The 15,814-nt window shown below is 41.4% G+C and overlaps 1 protein-coding gene across 1 annotated transcript in view; it reads left to right on the top strand.

The window, feature by feature from the left end:
- Positions 1 to 4,881: 4,881 nt before the first annotated feature.
- Positions 4,882 to 15,814, top strand: part of LOC105475167 (FCH and mu domain containing endocytic adaptor 2) — a 142,146-nt gene continuing 131,213 nt past the window's right edge. The window contains exon 1 of the mRNA XM_071098823.1: positions 4,882 to 4,993. Within this exon, the coding sequence (XP_070954924.1) occupies positions 4,961 to 4,993 (33 nt within the window). The 5' untranslated portion in view covers positions 4,882 to 4,960. The remainder of the gene's footprint in view (positions 4,994 to 15,814) is intronic.

Raw genomic sequence — 15,814 nt, 5'->3', positions numbered from 1 at the left:
CTTTTTATTTATTTATTTATTTTTGAGACAGTGTCTTGTTCTGTTGCCCAAGCTGGAGAATATCAGCTCACCTCCGCCTCCTGGGTTCAAGCAATTCTCCCGCCTCAGCCTCCCAAGTAGCTGGGATTACAGGTGCCTGCCACCACGCCTGGCTATTTTTTTGTATTTTTAGTAGAGTTGGGGTTTCGCCATGTTAGCCAGGCTGGTCTCGAACTCCTGACCTCAGGTGATCCACCTGCCTTAACCTCCCAAAGTGTTGGTATTACAGGCACGAGTCACCATGCCCAGCCCTGAGTGTTTTCACTTTATCATTATCTTCATGGCTTTCTGTAATTTAGTAATTTCTCTTATTTTTGAAGCACTGTTGGTTTCCCTGTAGTCACTAGCAATGCAGACCCTGGAACAACTGGTCACGTGTTTGTGCCTCTTCCACAAATGACAAGATGAAGGAGCACCTGGGAAAGTACATCTAATTCTGGAGGAAGAGATGGCACCACGTGAGGAGCAGGCAGGGAGTCAATCCCAGGTGCGCTGAGGAGAGAAGAAAGGCCCATCTACCCGGTAAGCTGCTCTGAAATGAGAAAGTAGTGTGCAGGGTGATGTTGAGCTCTATTGTGCAGTTGGATCGACATGCTTCTACCTCTTGGCCCTCACACAGCAGCCTGCCTGGCTGCCATCTGCCAAACTTTTGCTTTTCTTTCTGTTTTGCATAAGGCTTTTGCTTTTAATGTGCTGCTACTGAGTACAGAAAAGCAAGAGCGTACCAGACTTCAGGGATCTGTCTGTTTCTCTTCTGCCTTTTAATAGAGCTTAGCTTTTTTGCCACTTGTTATTGTCAAGTACAACATGAGTTAAGAGAAGGAATACTGCACCTGACGGGATGGATGCCACGCCTTGAATAAATTGGCAGGAAAAAGAAGAGGTTTATAGGATCTTCTCTTCTGCCACTCCCATCTTGGAAACAAGTGGAAGTACATTTGCAAAATTATATTGAAAATAATGAGAAAATGCGTTTTCCTTTATAGCTACCTCTTCTGATATGGACCTAGTTTCAAATGAAGTTATGAGGAAATGGCCCTTGTGACTAAATGTTGATTAATGTGCTGTGAGCTGTGAACCCAGGATGAGAAATGGGAGGAAATCAAACTAAGGAATGGAAAGGGGGAAGTACTCTGGGTGCCTTGCCTAAGAGACTGAACCCTCAAATCTTGGAAATAAACCATATTTTGTAAACCAGATAATTTAGACTTAGGTTATTTTTTGTGTTTCTTCTCTTATTTGGTATCATTTATCAAGTTATGTTTTAAAAGTCTATAACTTTGGGCTATAACATATATGCTTAGGCCAGAGTTTAACGGGGATCAACAGCATCCCTGGAAGCCGATATCTCTTTAGCAGGTATAGAGAGCTCCTAAGAGAAAGATGATTCTGGTAGTGGGGACACCCAAAAATGAAAGGCCAAATTGAGTAAGGGCTCCTTTCCAACAGGCGATCTCTTGCTACAGTAAATCTTGGATGTTATTTAAATTTTATTTTATTTTTATTTCACAAAGCACTCTAAGGGCAGGTGTGGTGGCTCATGCCTGTAATCCCAGCACTTTGGGAGGCCGAGGTGGGTGTATCACCTGAGGTCAGGAAATCAAGACCAGCCGGGCCAACATGGTGAAATCCCGTCTGTACTGAAAATACAAAACTTAGCCAGGCATGGTGGTGTGTACCTGTAGTTCCAGCTACTCTGGAGGCTGAGGCAGGACAATCACTTGAACTTGGGAGGCAGAGGTTGCAGTGATTCAAGATTGCACCACTGCACTCCAGGCTGGGTGACAGAGCAAGACTCTGTCTCAAAAAAAAAAAAAAAAAAAAAAGAAAAAGAAAAAGTACTCTATCCTTTAAGAAGTACACTCAAGCCCACAAGAATGACATTTTCTACAAATTCTAGGATCAAGTACCAATTAAAGAGGACGAGTAGGCTGGGTGCGGTGGCTCATGCATGTAACCCAGCACTTTGGGAGGCCCAGGTGGGCGGATCACTTGAGGTCAGGAGTTCGAGACCAGCCTGGTCAACATGGTGAAACCCTGTGTCTACTAAAAATACAAAAATTAGTCAGGCGTGGTGGCAGGCGCCTATAGTCCCAGCTGCTTGGGAGGCTGAGGCATGAGAATCACTTGAACCCGGGAGCTGGAGGTTGCAGTGAGCTGAGATCACACCACTGCACTCCAGTCTGGGCAACCAAGCAAGACTCTGTCTCCAAAAAAAAAAAAAAAAAAAAAAAGAGTATGTGTAAAAGATAATGGAATTATTACATATTCAAGGTCTCATCTACCTTGACATTTCTATGATAGATGTCATCATTCATTCACTGAACATTTACTGAGTGACTCTTAAGTGACAGGTATTATAGGCAGTGACTTGTACACTGTTGTTATCTATGTCGGTTTTTAATAATTTCAAAATGAAATACATTTTGATAAGCAAAGGCTAAGTGTGTGTGGCACAAATACTTTAAGGCATATGAGCGAGCTACCCACTCAGGGGCTTATCTATGCTCTGCCAGAATGTATATGCATCCCTGGAAACCTCACTTGAGAGTGCAGAAGGTGGCTGATACCATCCACACTCTTCCTATACTACACAGTCTTGTTTGAAATTTAGTCATCTTAATCACTGTTTACTATAAAGTTCCACAACTTAAATATCGGGCAATTACAGGATATGGTGTTTTGGCCCTAACGAACCTTGCAAATACCTGAAATACACAGAATACTTATCTTCATTCCAGGCCTACTCTTAAATTGTAGGGGAGCAGAAGAATACGAATGAAGGCCAGTAACTATTGTGAATACCATGCTAAATTGTCAGTAGGTTGTAGTCACACATTGGAACACTAACAAAAGGAAAACGTATGCTTGATACTACTGAGAAACAATACTTTGTTATGCAGGAATCTATAGCATTCAAGCTGACAGGAAGGATTTGACAAGTTAATTTGTCTTCTTTCTTACCTAAGCATTTCTGTTGCTCAAATTCTGACTCCAAAGCAGTCGCTGAAATGGGCAGCCATGCTATGTACAAATTTTCACTGCTTTTGAAGTTCACCGTTTGTTTTGAGGACATAAGACAAAAGATACGAAGAAGAGTTTTTCCCGTAGCCTGAATAGTGTTCTTCATCGGGAGAGGGAATTTGTGGTTATGAGCCAGTGTTCAGTATCAGATCACAAGTGGCAGAGGCACCCATGTGTGTGGTTTTTTTTTTTTAATTAATGTGTGTGTGTGATACGTAAGTTCCTTTAAAGCGTGGAGTCCAGGATAGAAGTCTCTCTTGCCCAGGTCTAAGGGTGCGGCGGGGGGTGGGGAAGGGTGGGGGGGAAGGGTGGGGGGGAAGGGTGGGGTGGGGAGGTGGGGGGGAAGGGTGGGGTGGGGAGGCGGGGTGGGGGGTGGGAGGAGTGCTTAGTGATACTAAGAATTTAATGCCAAATGTATTTGCTGTGTGACCTAGATGGCTGAATTTTTTAAAAAGTTCTTCAGCACTGAGAAAAATCCAGTTAGACTGATAGCTGAGAGAGCTGTAGCTTATTTCTAAGTTTGACTTCCCCAAAACTAAGTGTAAATGTCAGTGATATGAGGACTTTTTAAAGAAACAAAATAAACAGGATATACGAAAATAGAGCAACTATGGCCCATCTTGTTTCATCCCTTTTCATCTATGTCCTTACTCATATCCCTATCCATAATAAATGACTTTAAGAAAATCCTAGATGTTTTGCATCCTATATATTTCTAACAAATATTCTTAAAAGTATGACCACAATACCATTATCCAATTATTCCCTATTCAACAAACACAATTTCATCTATCTGAAAGGCACCTCATGACTTTTACTTGAGGATGAAAATAATTTCTCATGAATTGTTATCTTATTGGTGTTCATTGCTTTAAGTCGCCTGAGGAGGTATGTGATATGCTACACTAAATCTATTTGTAGGGCTTGGCTTCCAGAACTGCAGATTCTGGACCTAGCTGACCTGGTGACAGTGAACTTGAGACCTCTACTAGAGTTTAGTTATTATTATTATTATTTTTTAACTTTTGGAAAGCAAAGTGTCGGAAGGGGATTTAGTTTTTCCATTAGGTCGAGGCATGTTAAGACTTGTTTCTTTTTCCAAAATGTTCAAGTTGCTAAGAGAACCATGGACCATGGGTCAGGAAGTCCGTCGGTTTCGGGTCACATTCCACTCCCGCAGGCCTGCAGGCCGTGCCGGCTGGTCTGCTCCAGGCGTGCTAGAGGTCAGCGGCCGAGGCTGCACTCGGTGCCTGGGTCTCGCAAAGCTCCAGGGCTCTCAGGCGACACTGGGCGTTTCTTTTCCGGCTTCGGAAAGTTTTGTTTTGGTTCAAGGAAAGGCGCCCTGTTGACCAAAGGCTTCTCAGTCTCCTCCGGGTGGCCAGCGGCCAAGTTTCCTCCAGCCCAGTGAGCCCAGACTATAGTCCGTTCGAGATCCTCGAAGGCCGGGGAAGCGAGTCTTGTGAGGAGAGAGTGGGCAGCCAGTCTGCCGACTCCACAGACGCTGGCTGGCCCTTCTCTTCGCTCTGTCCCTGGACCAGTGCCCGTCGCACCGCAAACAGGGAGAGCAGTCTCCACGGTGACTCCTCAAGTACCCAGTTCTCCACCATTCCTAAGAGAACACTCAACCCAGCCGCGCCCGGGATGCAGACAGATCCACCAACACCCCGGACTGGGACGGGGCGCATGCGCATACCGTGGCCGTGGCGTCTAAGTGCTCGCCCAGCGGCGGCAGCCGCTAGGTGGCGCATGCGCCCTGGAAGGTGCGGGCCGGTCTCTGGGAAGAAGGCGGCGGCGGCGGCGGCGGCGGCGGCGAAAGGCGGGGGTGCTGTGGGGGCCGGACCGTGTTTACACAGCGGCGGGCGGGCGCGGACGCGGAACCTGGCGCGGCGGCGGCACGATGGTCATGGCGTATTTCGTCGAGAATTTTTGGGTAAGCTTAGGATGCTGGAAGTAGTGTGTTTCGAAGTCCAAGGCTTTTGGCGCCTGAGCTTGGCCTGCGTGCGCTTCGGGCGGCGGCGGCTCCTCCTCCGGCAGGGCGAGCGTCCTCAGACCGCCGCCTGCCGCGTCCCGCCTGGGTGAGGTCCGGCGGGCGACCGGTCGCCAGCCTATAGGGACTCCCGGGCTCGCAGCCCTACTGGGGACGGGGGCTGTCACCGCGGCCCGGGAGCCCACAGCGGGGCCGCCGGCCGCCGGGGCTAGGACAAAGCGCCGGATGGGGCGGGAGACGGGACCCAGCCCCACCGGAGGCTCCCGGCGCCGGGCGCGCTCCGCGCGGGGCGTGCGCGGCGACTCGGACGCGAAGGACGGGCCCGCGGCACGGCCGCCTCCCGCTGCGCGCTGGCTGGGAGCGCCGGGCGGAGGGGTTTCGCCTCTTGCCCTCAATCGCGGGCCCCCCATCTGAGCGATCCCGTTTACCTCGGACCATTTCCACACCAAATCCAGTGCGGAGTTGGGCTGGACTAGCACTTCCTTTCAGCCTCGCAGCTCGGCTCATGGGTTTGCGCCCAGGACTTTGCCTCTGGGCCTGTTCACAAAGCTTTTAAAAGTTGGATTTAACGTAACTGAACTCCTTGGGCTTAAAGGCACGGAGGCTTCCCCTTACTCATCTGTGCTCCTTCCCCTTCCTCATTCTTTCCACCCCTTGTCTTAGGTCAGTATTAGATTCTTCTTTGAGAATTTATCCGACTCCCGGTGGAGTATTTTTCTGCAGTTATTGTTTTTTTTTGTAATGGGAAGCACAGTTCAACCATGTACAGGAAAGGAACATGTTTACTCAGGTATCTTTCGTGAATCCCATTTTATGCCCTGACAGTTGCAAGTACTGCAGTTCCATTTTCGTTGAGATTTAGACATATTTAAAGGGGTAATCTTTTAGCTAGTAAGGAGTGTATGTTAAATTCTTAATTCTAAGTGCCTCAAGCGTGGTCTTGGTTAGTAACCAAATCAGTTCATAGTTATTAGTCTTGAATGTACCTTGTTTTCCACAAAGAACGTATATACTAGACCTTAGGTGTTTTGTTTTTTAAGCAGCTTTATTGAGTTCACATTCCGTACCAATACACCCATTTAAAGTGTAGTAAAATTCAGAGATTTTTCATATGTTCATAGAGTTGTGTAAACGTCACCACGTCAATTTTACAATTTCGTTATCCCAGAAAGAATCCATAGACCCATTAGCAGTCACTCCCCATTTTCCTCCTGCCCCAGGCCTAGGCAACTAATAATGTATTTTCTGCCTCTCTACATTTGTCTAGTCTGGATATATTCTATAAATGGGGCCATGGTGACTAGTTTCTTTCACTGAGCATAATGTTTTCAAAGTTTATCCATGATGTCGCATGTATCAGTACTAATTACTTTTTATGGCCAAATAATATTCCATTCCACATTTTATTAATATTTGTCCAATCAGTGATGGACATCTGGTTGTTCCCACTTTTGGGTTATGAGTAATGCTGCCATGAACATTTTTGTACAAGTTTTTGTGTGAACGTATGTTTTCATTCTTTTGGGAATGGGATTCCTGGGTCAAATCGTAGCTCTATGTTTAACATTTTGAGGAACTGCCGTACTATTCTGAAGCGGTTGTGGCATTTTACAATCCCACCAGCAATATCTGAGGGTTCCTCTCCACATGCTCACCAACACTTATTTGTCCCTTTTATTATAATATGGGGGGTGAACGTGAAGTAGTATTAATATTTTATTGTGATTTGATTTGCATTTCTCTGATGCTAGATATCGCAGCTAATGATGTCAAGCATCTCTTCGTGTGCTTATTGTCTATTACTATATTTTCTTTGGAGACATGTCTGTTTAGATTAATTGCCCATTTAAAAATTGGGTTGTCTTTTTATAATTGAGTTGTAAGAGTTTTTTTTTTAATATTCTGGATACACACCTTATCTGATAACATAATGTGCAAACATTTTCTCCCATTCTGTGGGCTGCCTTTTCATTTTCTTGATGCTGCTCTTTGAAGTAACTCATAAGTTTTTAATTCTCATGAAGTCTTAGTGAAGTCCATCTTATCTATTTTTTCTATTACTTGTGCTTTTATTGTATCTAGGAAACCTTTGCCTAACCCCAAAATTACTCCCTGTGTTTTCTTATAAGGGTTTTATAGTTTCAGTTCTTCTGTTTAGGTCTATGGTCCATTCGAAGTTAATTTTTGTGTATGGTGCAAGGAAAAGGTATAACTTCATTCTTTTACAATTGTGTGTCCAGTTGTCCCAGTACCATTTGTTGAAAAGGCTCCTCTTTCCCCGTTGAATTGTGGTACCATTGTCAAATATCAATCGACCAGAAATGTATGGATTTGTTTCTCTATTTTCAATTCTGTTCCATTGTCTGTCCTTATAACAGCCAGTACCACACAACTTGGATTGCTATTGTTTGGATTACAGATTTGTTTTGTATAGCAAATTTGGAATCAGGAAGTATGAGTCCTCCAGCGTTTTTCTTCTTTTTCTAGATTATTTTGACTACCTGGGTTACTTGCATTTCCACATGAATTTTAGGATTAGCCTGTCAATTTTAGGCATTAGGTTTTACAATGGCAATTTATAAAATGTTTATAAAGAGCATTTAAAAATTGATGCTCTTATAAATGTTTTGCATTTTTTTTGATGCTTCAGTGTTTTTTAAGTTGCTAACTTAATTCCAAATTACACCTTCACATTAAAAGTTATGTTTCATTTTCTGTTAATTGAGCTTTGAACATAGCCTTGTTTGATGTGTTTTTGGCTAATATGAATAATACTTCTCTGAGTATCTTTGTACACATTTTTATGTGCTTCTTGGGTATTCTCGTTAAAAGAGGAATGGGAATAAACTTCAATATTTGAATTCTGGAGAGACCTCCAAATCTAATTTGTGTTTTAGTTTTTGCCTTCATTTTCACTATTGAAAACAAATACTTAATAGACTGCATCTTATTTTATTGCCTGGTCTGGAATTGGGGCTGCGAGGAGGCTCAGTGAGCTAGGAAGCTCTAGGAATTAACTAAATAATTAACTTTTGAGAATTTGATCGTTGTCGTTGTAGACTGGGCATGGTGGTTCACGCGGGTAATCCCAGCACTTTGAGAGGCTGAGGCCGGGGGATGGATTGAGCCCAAGACTTGGAGACCAGCCTGGGCAACACAGTAGACCTTGTCTCTACAAAAGTTTTTAAAAATTAGCCAGATGTGGTGGCATATGCCTGTAGTCCCAGCTGCTTGGAAGGCTAAGGCGGGAAGATTGCTTGAGCCCAGGAGTTTAAGGTTGCAGTAAGTTATGATTGGTCACTGTACTCCAGCCTGGGCAACAGAGTGAGACCCTGTCTCAAAAACGGAAAACAAAAAGTCACATATTTCAGAATCATTTATAAAATAATCCCTTAACATAGATAGCAATTTAACTCTTTCCTCTAGCATTTAAAGTGGGACTATTAAAAGGAAATAAAATTGGCAAAATTCAAAACATCATGTTCTACATGATAAATATATATGGTTTTCATCAATTAAAAGATAATGGGAACCTTTAATGTTTTAGGTCTGTCTTGTCTGTCTTTCCTTTCCTTTCCTTTCCCTTCCTTCTCCTTCCTCCCTTCCTCCCTTCCTCCCTTCCTTCCTTCTTTTCTCTTTCTTTTTTTTTTTTGAGTTGCAGTCTCACTGTGTTGCCCAGGCTGGCATGCCGTGGCATGAGCATGGCTCACTGCAGCTTTGACCACCCAAGCTCAAATGATCCTCCCACCTCAGCCTTCCGAGTAGGTGGGACCACAGGTACAGGCCACCATGCCCAGCTAATTTTTAAATTATTCGTAGAGATGAGATCTCACTATGTTGCCCAGGCTGGTCTCGAACTCCTGGGCTCAAGCCATGCTCCCACCTCAGCTTCCCAAAGTGCTGGGATTACAGGGCTGAGCCACTGTGCCCAGTCAAAATTTTAGGTTTCTAATCAAACAACCTGTTAATTGTTTTCTCCCCCACATATGTGAAGACAAACCTTTTTTGTTGTGACATTTCGTTAGAAGAAAATTTGAATCTTTGAAACTGTCTTCAAGCTCTTTTGAAAGCAGCACATTCTTCCTTTTTCTTTAAAGTATGGGTTTTGTCAATTAAAATTATGTGCTAAATTGAAAATTCGTTTACTTAATACTGTACTTTAAAGGAAAAAATTATTCAAAACTTTCTACAGAACAGGTGTTTTGTTATTGATAAGTCAGTTTTTGCCACAAAGTATAGCACCATTGATAAGCTGAAATTGGACAGCAAAATTAAAATTGGACAGCAAAGATAATTTTGATAGTGGAAATTCACACCATTGCTTTTAATATGTAAAACAATTTTAATATGTAAATTTTACATATTTTACATATTTACAATTTTAATATGTAACAATTGTTTTTACATATTAAACATTATGTAACTTTGAAAAGATATTGTAAAAGATTATGTAACTTTAAAAAGATATTGATCAGTATTACAGTGAGGAAGTGTCTATGCTGCTGCTTTCTCAAAGGAATAATTGAGTACAAGTTTATAATCTTGAGATTATAGCAACATTGCAATATAATAATTAAAAAGGCATTATATTTGTATGTAAACCCAGATTAGTAAGCAAAAAACCTTAAAAGAATGCATTTCATAGGTAATTATTACTTAAGGGGGGACAAATAAGTATGTAAAACATACCTGAGTTGAATAGCTTATAATATTCATTTTACATAGTAATCCCAATCTATATACGATATGAAGCATTCACCCAAAGACACTAAGTAGTATTCTTTTTTTTTTTGACACGGAGTCTCGATGTTTCCCAGGCTGGAGTGCAGTGGCGCGATCTTGGCTCACTGCAAGCTCCGCCCCCCGGGTTCAAGCTGTTCTCCTGCCTCAGCCTCCCAGTAGCTAGGACTACAGGTGCCCGCCACCACGCCTGGCTAAGTTTTTGTATTTTTAGTAGAGACGGGGTTTCACCTTGTTAGCCAGGATGGTCTCGATCTCCTGACCTCGTGATCCGCCCGCCTTGGCCTCCCAAAGTGCTGGGATTACAGGCTTGAGCCGCAGCGCCCAGCCAGTAGTATTCTTTAGTATATATCACATTGTAATGAGCTGAGATTTTTAGTTAGGTGACTTTTTCCGGAGGTTATCTGTAGTCAGCACATCAAAAATGAACAAACAACAATTAGGTATTTTTATCCTGAAGTTTTTCCTTATTTCTTTTACTGATTAACTGTACAGAAGTCTCCTGTCACTTGATTTCATTGGTTTGTTATATTTTGATTTAAAATTAAATTGGAGCATTGGTTATATATCCAAAATTTAATTTATCATTACTTGGATAAGCTGAGAGAATTAAAACGTATTTTAAAATTCTGGAATTGCTGTTAATAGGTCTTTGGGATAAAAAATATTATTATATGCTTGATTAATCTAAATTTAGTATCCTAGGGGAGAGACTAACACACATTCTTTGGGGTTATGTTTCCACATGAAATTTTAAAATATATATATTTAGCAAATTGGTTGAGGTGACCATATTTGAAACCCAGAATACAGGCTTTTTATTACTTGAAAGTTCCAAATATTGTAGTTTGGGATACCTGCTTTTAGGATATGATCCCATCAGATGACATACCAAAACAAAATCTGTGTATCTGTATATATTTATACATTAACAGATTTGCAGATTTCACGTGGAGTAATATTTAAAAGGTATAAGAGGGAGTAAATCTTCCTCTTTTTGTCTGGTAATCAAGATCTCCCTAAAGGCAATCACCATTACCAATTTCTTAGGTGGTTTTCCAGAGATAAGACCAAATAACATACACTCCACTAGGTTAAAATGTATTATTGTATAACTGTTAGCAAGTTAGCCAGGCCCAACTTGTTCCAGTTGCAACAAGCTATGAAATTGAAGACTACAGATTCATTTAACTTGATGCAGAAGACTTGACAGTAGACATTATAAAATTATAGTGTTTTAGATTGCACTAAATTTTATTGTGAGGTCCTTAGAATTTTTTAAGGATTGTGATTTGTTTTATATTTTTGCCTTAATTATAGGAGAAATTTGGAAGTGAAAATTGATACTGATTTAGTTTGTATATGTACAGTTCAGGGGGAGGATTTTAGGAACTTTGACATTTGAAAGGATATAAATTTGATGTCTGCGTTCTTTTTCAGCCCTACTCATTAAATCCTAAATGCTGTAATCCTTTCAGAACCACTTAAATTATTTAAGCAAAGGATGAGGGAACAGTTATGCTTTAAATCATCCTGCACATGTGGCTAATATAAACCCTTTGAAAGTAGTTTTTTGAGTCATTGGGGTATCTCCTGAGATTATCCATCCTGATGTCATAATTCTAGAATAGTTAACAGAAGCACCCTTAGAAATTCAAGCGGAAATAGAATCCCATGGAGACTTAAAAACGAAGGGGAATAAGGATTTGGCTTTCAGTTTTCTTAGTGTGGAAACATTAAAGAATATTAGAGTTGGGCCAGGTGCGGTGGCTCACGCCTGTAATCCCAGCACTTTGGGAGGCCGAGGTGGGCAGATCATGAGGTCAAGAGATCAAGACCATCCTGGCCAACATGGTGAAACCCTGTCTCTACTAAAAATACAAAAATTAGCTGGGCATGGTGGTGCGCACCTGTAGTCCCAGCTACTCGGGAGGCTGAGGCAGGAGAATTGCTTGAACCCAGGAGGCAGAGGTTGCAGTGAGCTGAGATCGGGCCACTGTACTCCAGTTGGGTGACAGAGCAAGACTCCATCTCAAAAAAAAAAAAAAAAAAAAGGATTATTAGAACTGGAAGAATTTTAGTAGCTGTCAGGTCCAAAAAGATAAGTATAAATTGCTGTGATGTGGGGAGAAACAAAAACAACAGCATGACAGCAACTGAGACCTGTAATGATATCTACTATATTGATAAATGTGCTAGAGGATGTTGCTGGAATGGCCAGAGTCAGAGAGAATTAAACTGGAAAGTGTTAAAGTGTGTGATAAAGTTGAGGAGATAGCCATGCTCCCTGATGAATTTGCAGGAGTGAAGGTTATGGGAGATATATCAAGCATGTTTGCTTGACTTTAGGGAAAAATAGGAAGGTATAATATAAGTAAATATAAGTAAAGCAAATTAGTGGTGGTGGTGGAGCCTTAAAACCAAGGAGAGTGAGTTTTCAGTTGGTTGAAGTAACAACCATAAGTGTACATGGTTTTCCATTTTAGTTAAAACCATTATCATGTGATAGGTAAAACACAGAAGAATACGGAACACAAATTGCCTATAGCCTCTCCCTCTACCCTTATAATTTTCTTTAGAAATACAAAATTCAAGATAGATTCTACCATGTGGTTGTGTGTCTTGGTATTTTCAGTTGGTATTACCGTCTGGTATTTTTCTCATGTGAATAAGCATTATTTGAATAGGTTTCCATGGAATGGAGATAGGCTGTAATTTGTTTCTTTTATTATTATTATTATTATTTTCTTTTTTTGAGATGGAGTCTCGCTCTGTCGCCCAGGCTGGAGTGCAGTGGCTGGATCTCAGCTCACTGCACCCTCCGCCTTCCAGGTTCAAGCAATTCTCCTGCCTTAGCCTCCCGAGTAGCTGGGACTGCAGGCGCCCGCCACCCCGCCCGGCTAGTTATTTTTATTTATTTTTATTTTTTAGTAGAGACGGGGTTTCACCGTGTTAGCCAGGATGGTCTCGATCTCCTGACCTCGTGAACCGCCCATCTCGGCCTCCCAAAGTGCTGGGATTACACGCTTAAGCCACCACGCCCGGCCAATTTTTTTTTTTTTTTTTTTTTGAGACGGAGTCTCGCTCTGTTGCCCAGGCTAGAGTGCAGTGGCCCCATCACCATCAGAGCTCACTACAGTCTTGAGCTCCTGGGCTCCAGGAATCCTCTTGCCTTAGCCTCTGGAGTGGCTAGAACTACAGGTGCATGCCATCACTCCTGGCTAATTTTAAAAAAAATTTTGTAGCGACGAGGTCTTACTATGTTATTTAGGCTGGTCTCAAACTAAATAAGTTTAGCCTCAAGCGCTCCTCCTGCGTCAGCCTCCCAGAGTGCTGTGATCACAAGTGTGAGCCACCACACCTGGCCAGATAGGCTGTAATCTTCTTTAATCATTCCCATTTTGTGTGGGAACTTCCAGTTTTTTTTTTTTTTTTCCTGTTTATGAATTACAAGGACTGGAGATTTAAGTACTGATGTGAACAAGATGCCAGTTTACGAAAGTAGCCTTCTGTCTCTTTGCAGGCATAGATTGAAGAGCTGAGAAAACTGAAATTGTTGGTTTAGTTTATTTCGAAAGTAATGAAAAATACTTTCATTTATAGAACATTACAGAAAGCGCAAAAGATATAAAAATTAAAAAATTATCTTAACTACTGTTTGCTTCTGTAGTTTTTTCTCAGCCCATATAATATTTATTTAGATAGCTTTAAGGATTCAACTAACTGGAAGAGGTGAACTATAAAAGATTAGAGAAGAATATCTGAGAGGTGAGAAAAACAATTTTTTGAAAGGTAGTAAGATTTCTTTCCTTCAGTCAACTAGCAAATATGTTTGAGTCACTATTGTACCTGCATCAAATCATTCTGAGTGCCTATTCTGCATACTTTATTTTATTTTTATTTATTTAGAGACAGTCCCACTGTATTGCTCAGGCTGGCATGCAGTGGCATGATCTCGGCTCTCTGCAACCTCTGCCTCCCGGGTTCAAGTGATTCTCCTGGCTCAGCCTCCTGAATAGCTGGGATTACAGGGGCACACCACCACACCTGGCAAATTTGTAAAATATTTTTAGTAGGGATGGGGTTTCACCATGTTGACCAGGCTGGTCTTAAACTGCTGACCTCAGGTGATCCACCCGCCTTGGCCTCCCAAAGTGCTGGGATTACAGGCGTGAGCTACCGCGCCCGGCTGTTCTATATATTTTAGTCACAATTTTCTATATTAGCAGTATCATGCCAGTAGGTCTGCAGAGTACCTTTAATGATCATGACTAAAAATATCAGTGTACAGTTGTTTCCCCTATCCATAATTTCACTTTCCATAGTTTCAGATCTGAGGTCAACTGCAGTCTGAAAATATTAAATGGAAAATTCCAGAAATAATTCATAAGCATTAAAGTTTGAGCTGTTCTGAATAATGTGATGAAATCTCACTGTGTCCTGCTTGGGATGTGAATCATCCCTTTGTCCAGGGCATCCATAGTGTATACCCTTCCTGCCCGTTAATCACTGAGTAGCCATCTTGGTTATCAGATTACAAAAAGAACAGTATATAAAGGGTTTGTGACCAGTATATAAAGGATTCGTGACTATCCATTGTTTCAGGCATCCCGTGGGGATCTTGAAACATCCCCTGTGGAGAAGAGGGGACTACTGTACAAATAGAATGTTGATGAGAAGAGGTTGTAACTTATGGTAGAATGTCCTGTATACTTGTAGAAAAATTGCTTGCATACATAGGCATACCTTAGAGATATTGTGTGTTGAATTCAAACAACCACAATGAAGCAAGTCACAAACTTTCCTGGTTTTTCAGTGCATGTAAAAGTTATGTTTACACTATGTTATTTACATGATACTGGTGTATTAAGTGCAATAGCATTTTATCTAAAAATATATATACCTTAATTAAAAAATACTTTATTGCTAATGCTAACACAGGGAAGAAGTGAGCACATGCTGTTGGAAAAAAGATATTGATAGACTTGCTTGACACAGGATTGCCACAAACCTTCAATTTGTAAAAATGCAGTATTTTCAAAGTGCAGTAAAATGAAGTGTGCCTGTATTTTACCTCCAGCTCCCTAGCAGTTTTCCAGGCCACAATGGCACTGGAGAGCTGTCATTGCATGTCTGTTGAGTTCTCATTAAAGTGTAGCTACAGTTTAAGGAAAAAAATCTTTAGGATTAGTGAAATGTTTTATGGTGTTTTTCAGAGAAGTCAAGACAGTGAGACTGTATCAAAAATATTAATGTTATATTGTGCATTGACTTGTCCAGGGTTATCTAGTAAATGTCCATAAGAGCTAAATTAAAAGGAAAATGTAGACAAAGTAGGAAGTGATAGTATTTATTTATTTTTGAGGAGGTTTAGAGTTGAGAGGGAGGTTAGGCATGTTATTGGTGTTTGCAGGATAGTACCTCCTGACCCTTCTCTTATCCCTCCAAAGAACTTTTTGAAAATTAAAAATGGAACTTGGTAAAACCAATTTTTAAATTAGAAATGTGATTATACAATATATAATCTGTCTTCTGCCTATTTTTCGAATCTTGGACTCACCAAAAGTGAATGCTGGCCACATTCAGTGGCTCACACCTGTAATCCCAGCACTTTGGGAGGCCAAGGTGGGAGGATTGTTTGAGGCTAGGAGTTGGAAGACCAGCTTGAGCAACATAGCGAGACCTTGTTTCTGCAAAAACTTTTTTTAAAAAACTGAATGCTATCCAGGTTTTTTATTTTTAGTGTCTAATTTACTGTTACTCTTAAAAAGTTCACCGAAGGAGAAGTTTCAAACCCTTATCTTTGTCTTTTTCTTTTTTTAGAGACAGGTTCTCACTTTGCCCAGGCTGGTCTTGAACACCTGGCCTCAAGCAGGCCTCCTTGCTCAGCCTGTGGAGTAGCTGGGATTATAGGCACAAGCCTCTGACAATAAACTTCTAAGAAAATCTGAAACATGTAAAGTTGCAGAAACCAAATGAAAATGTTTGGATTCACAAGAGGCTGTGGTTTTATGTTATATTCTT

This window comes from Macaca nemestrina, chromosome 6 (assembly GCF_043159975.1).
Source record: "Macaca nemestrina isolate mMacNem1 chromosome 6, mMacNem.hap1, whole genome shotgun sequence".
In the NCBI taxonomy this organism is placed as follows: domain Eukaryota; kingdom Metazoa; phylum Chordata; class Mammalia; order Primates; family Cercopithecidae; genus Macaca; species Macaca nemestrina.
The sequence above is the reverse complement of the archived record's forward strand: the minus strand, read 5'-3'. Positions and strand labels throughout refer to the sequence as shown.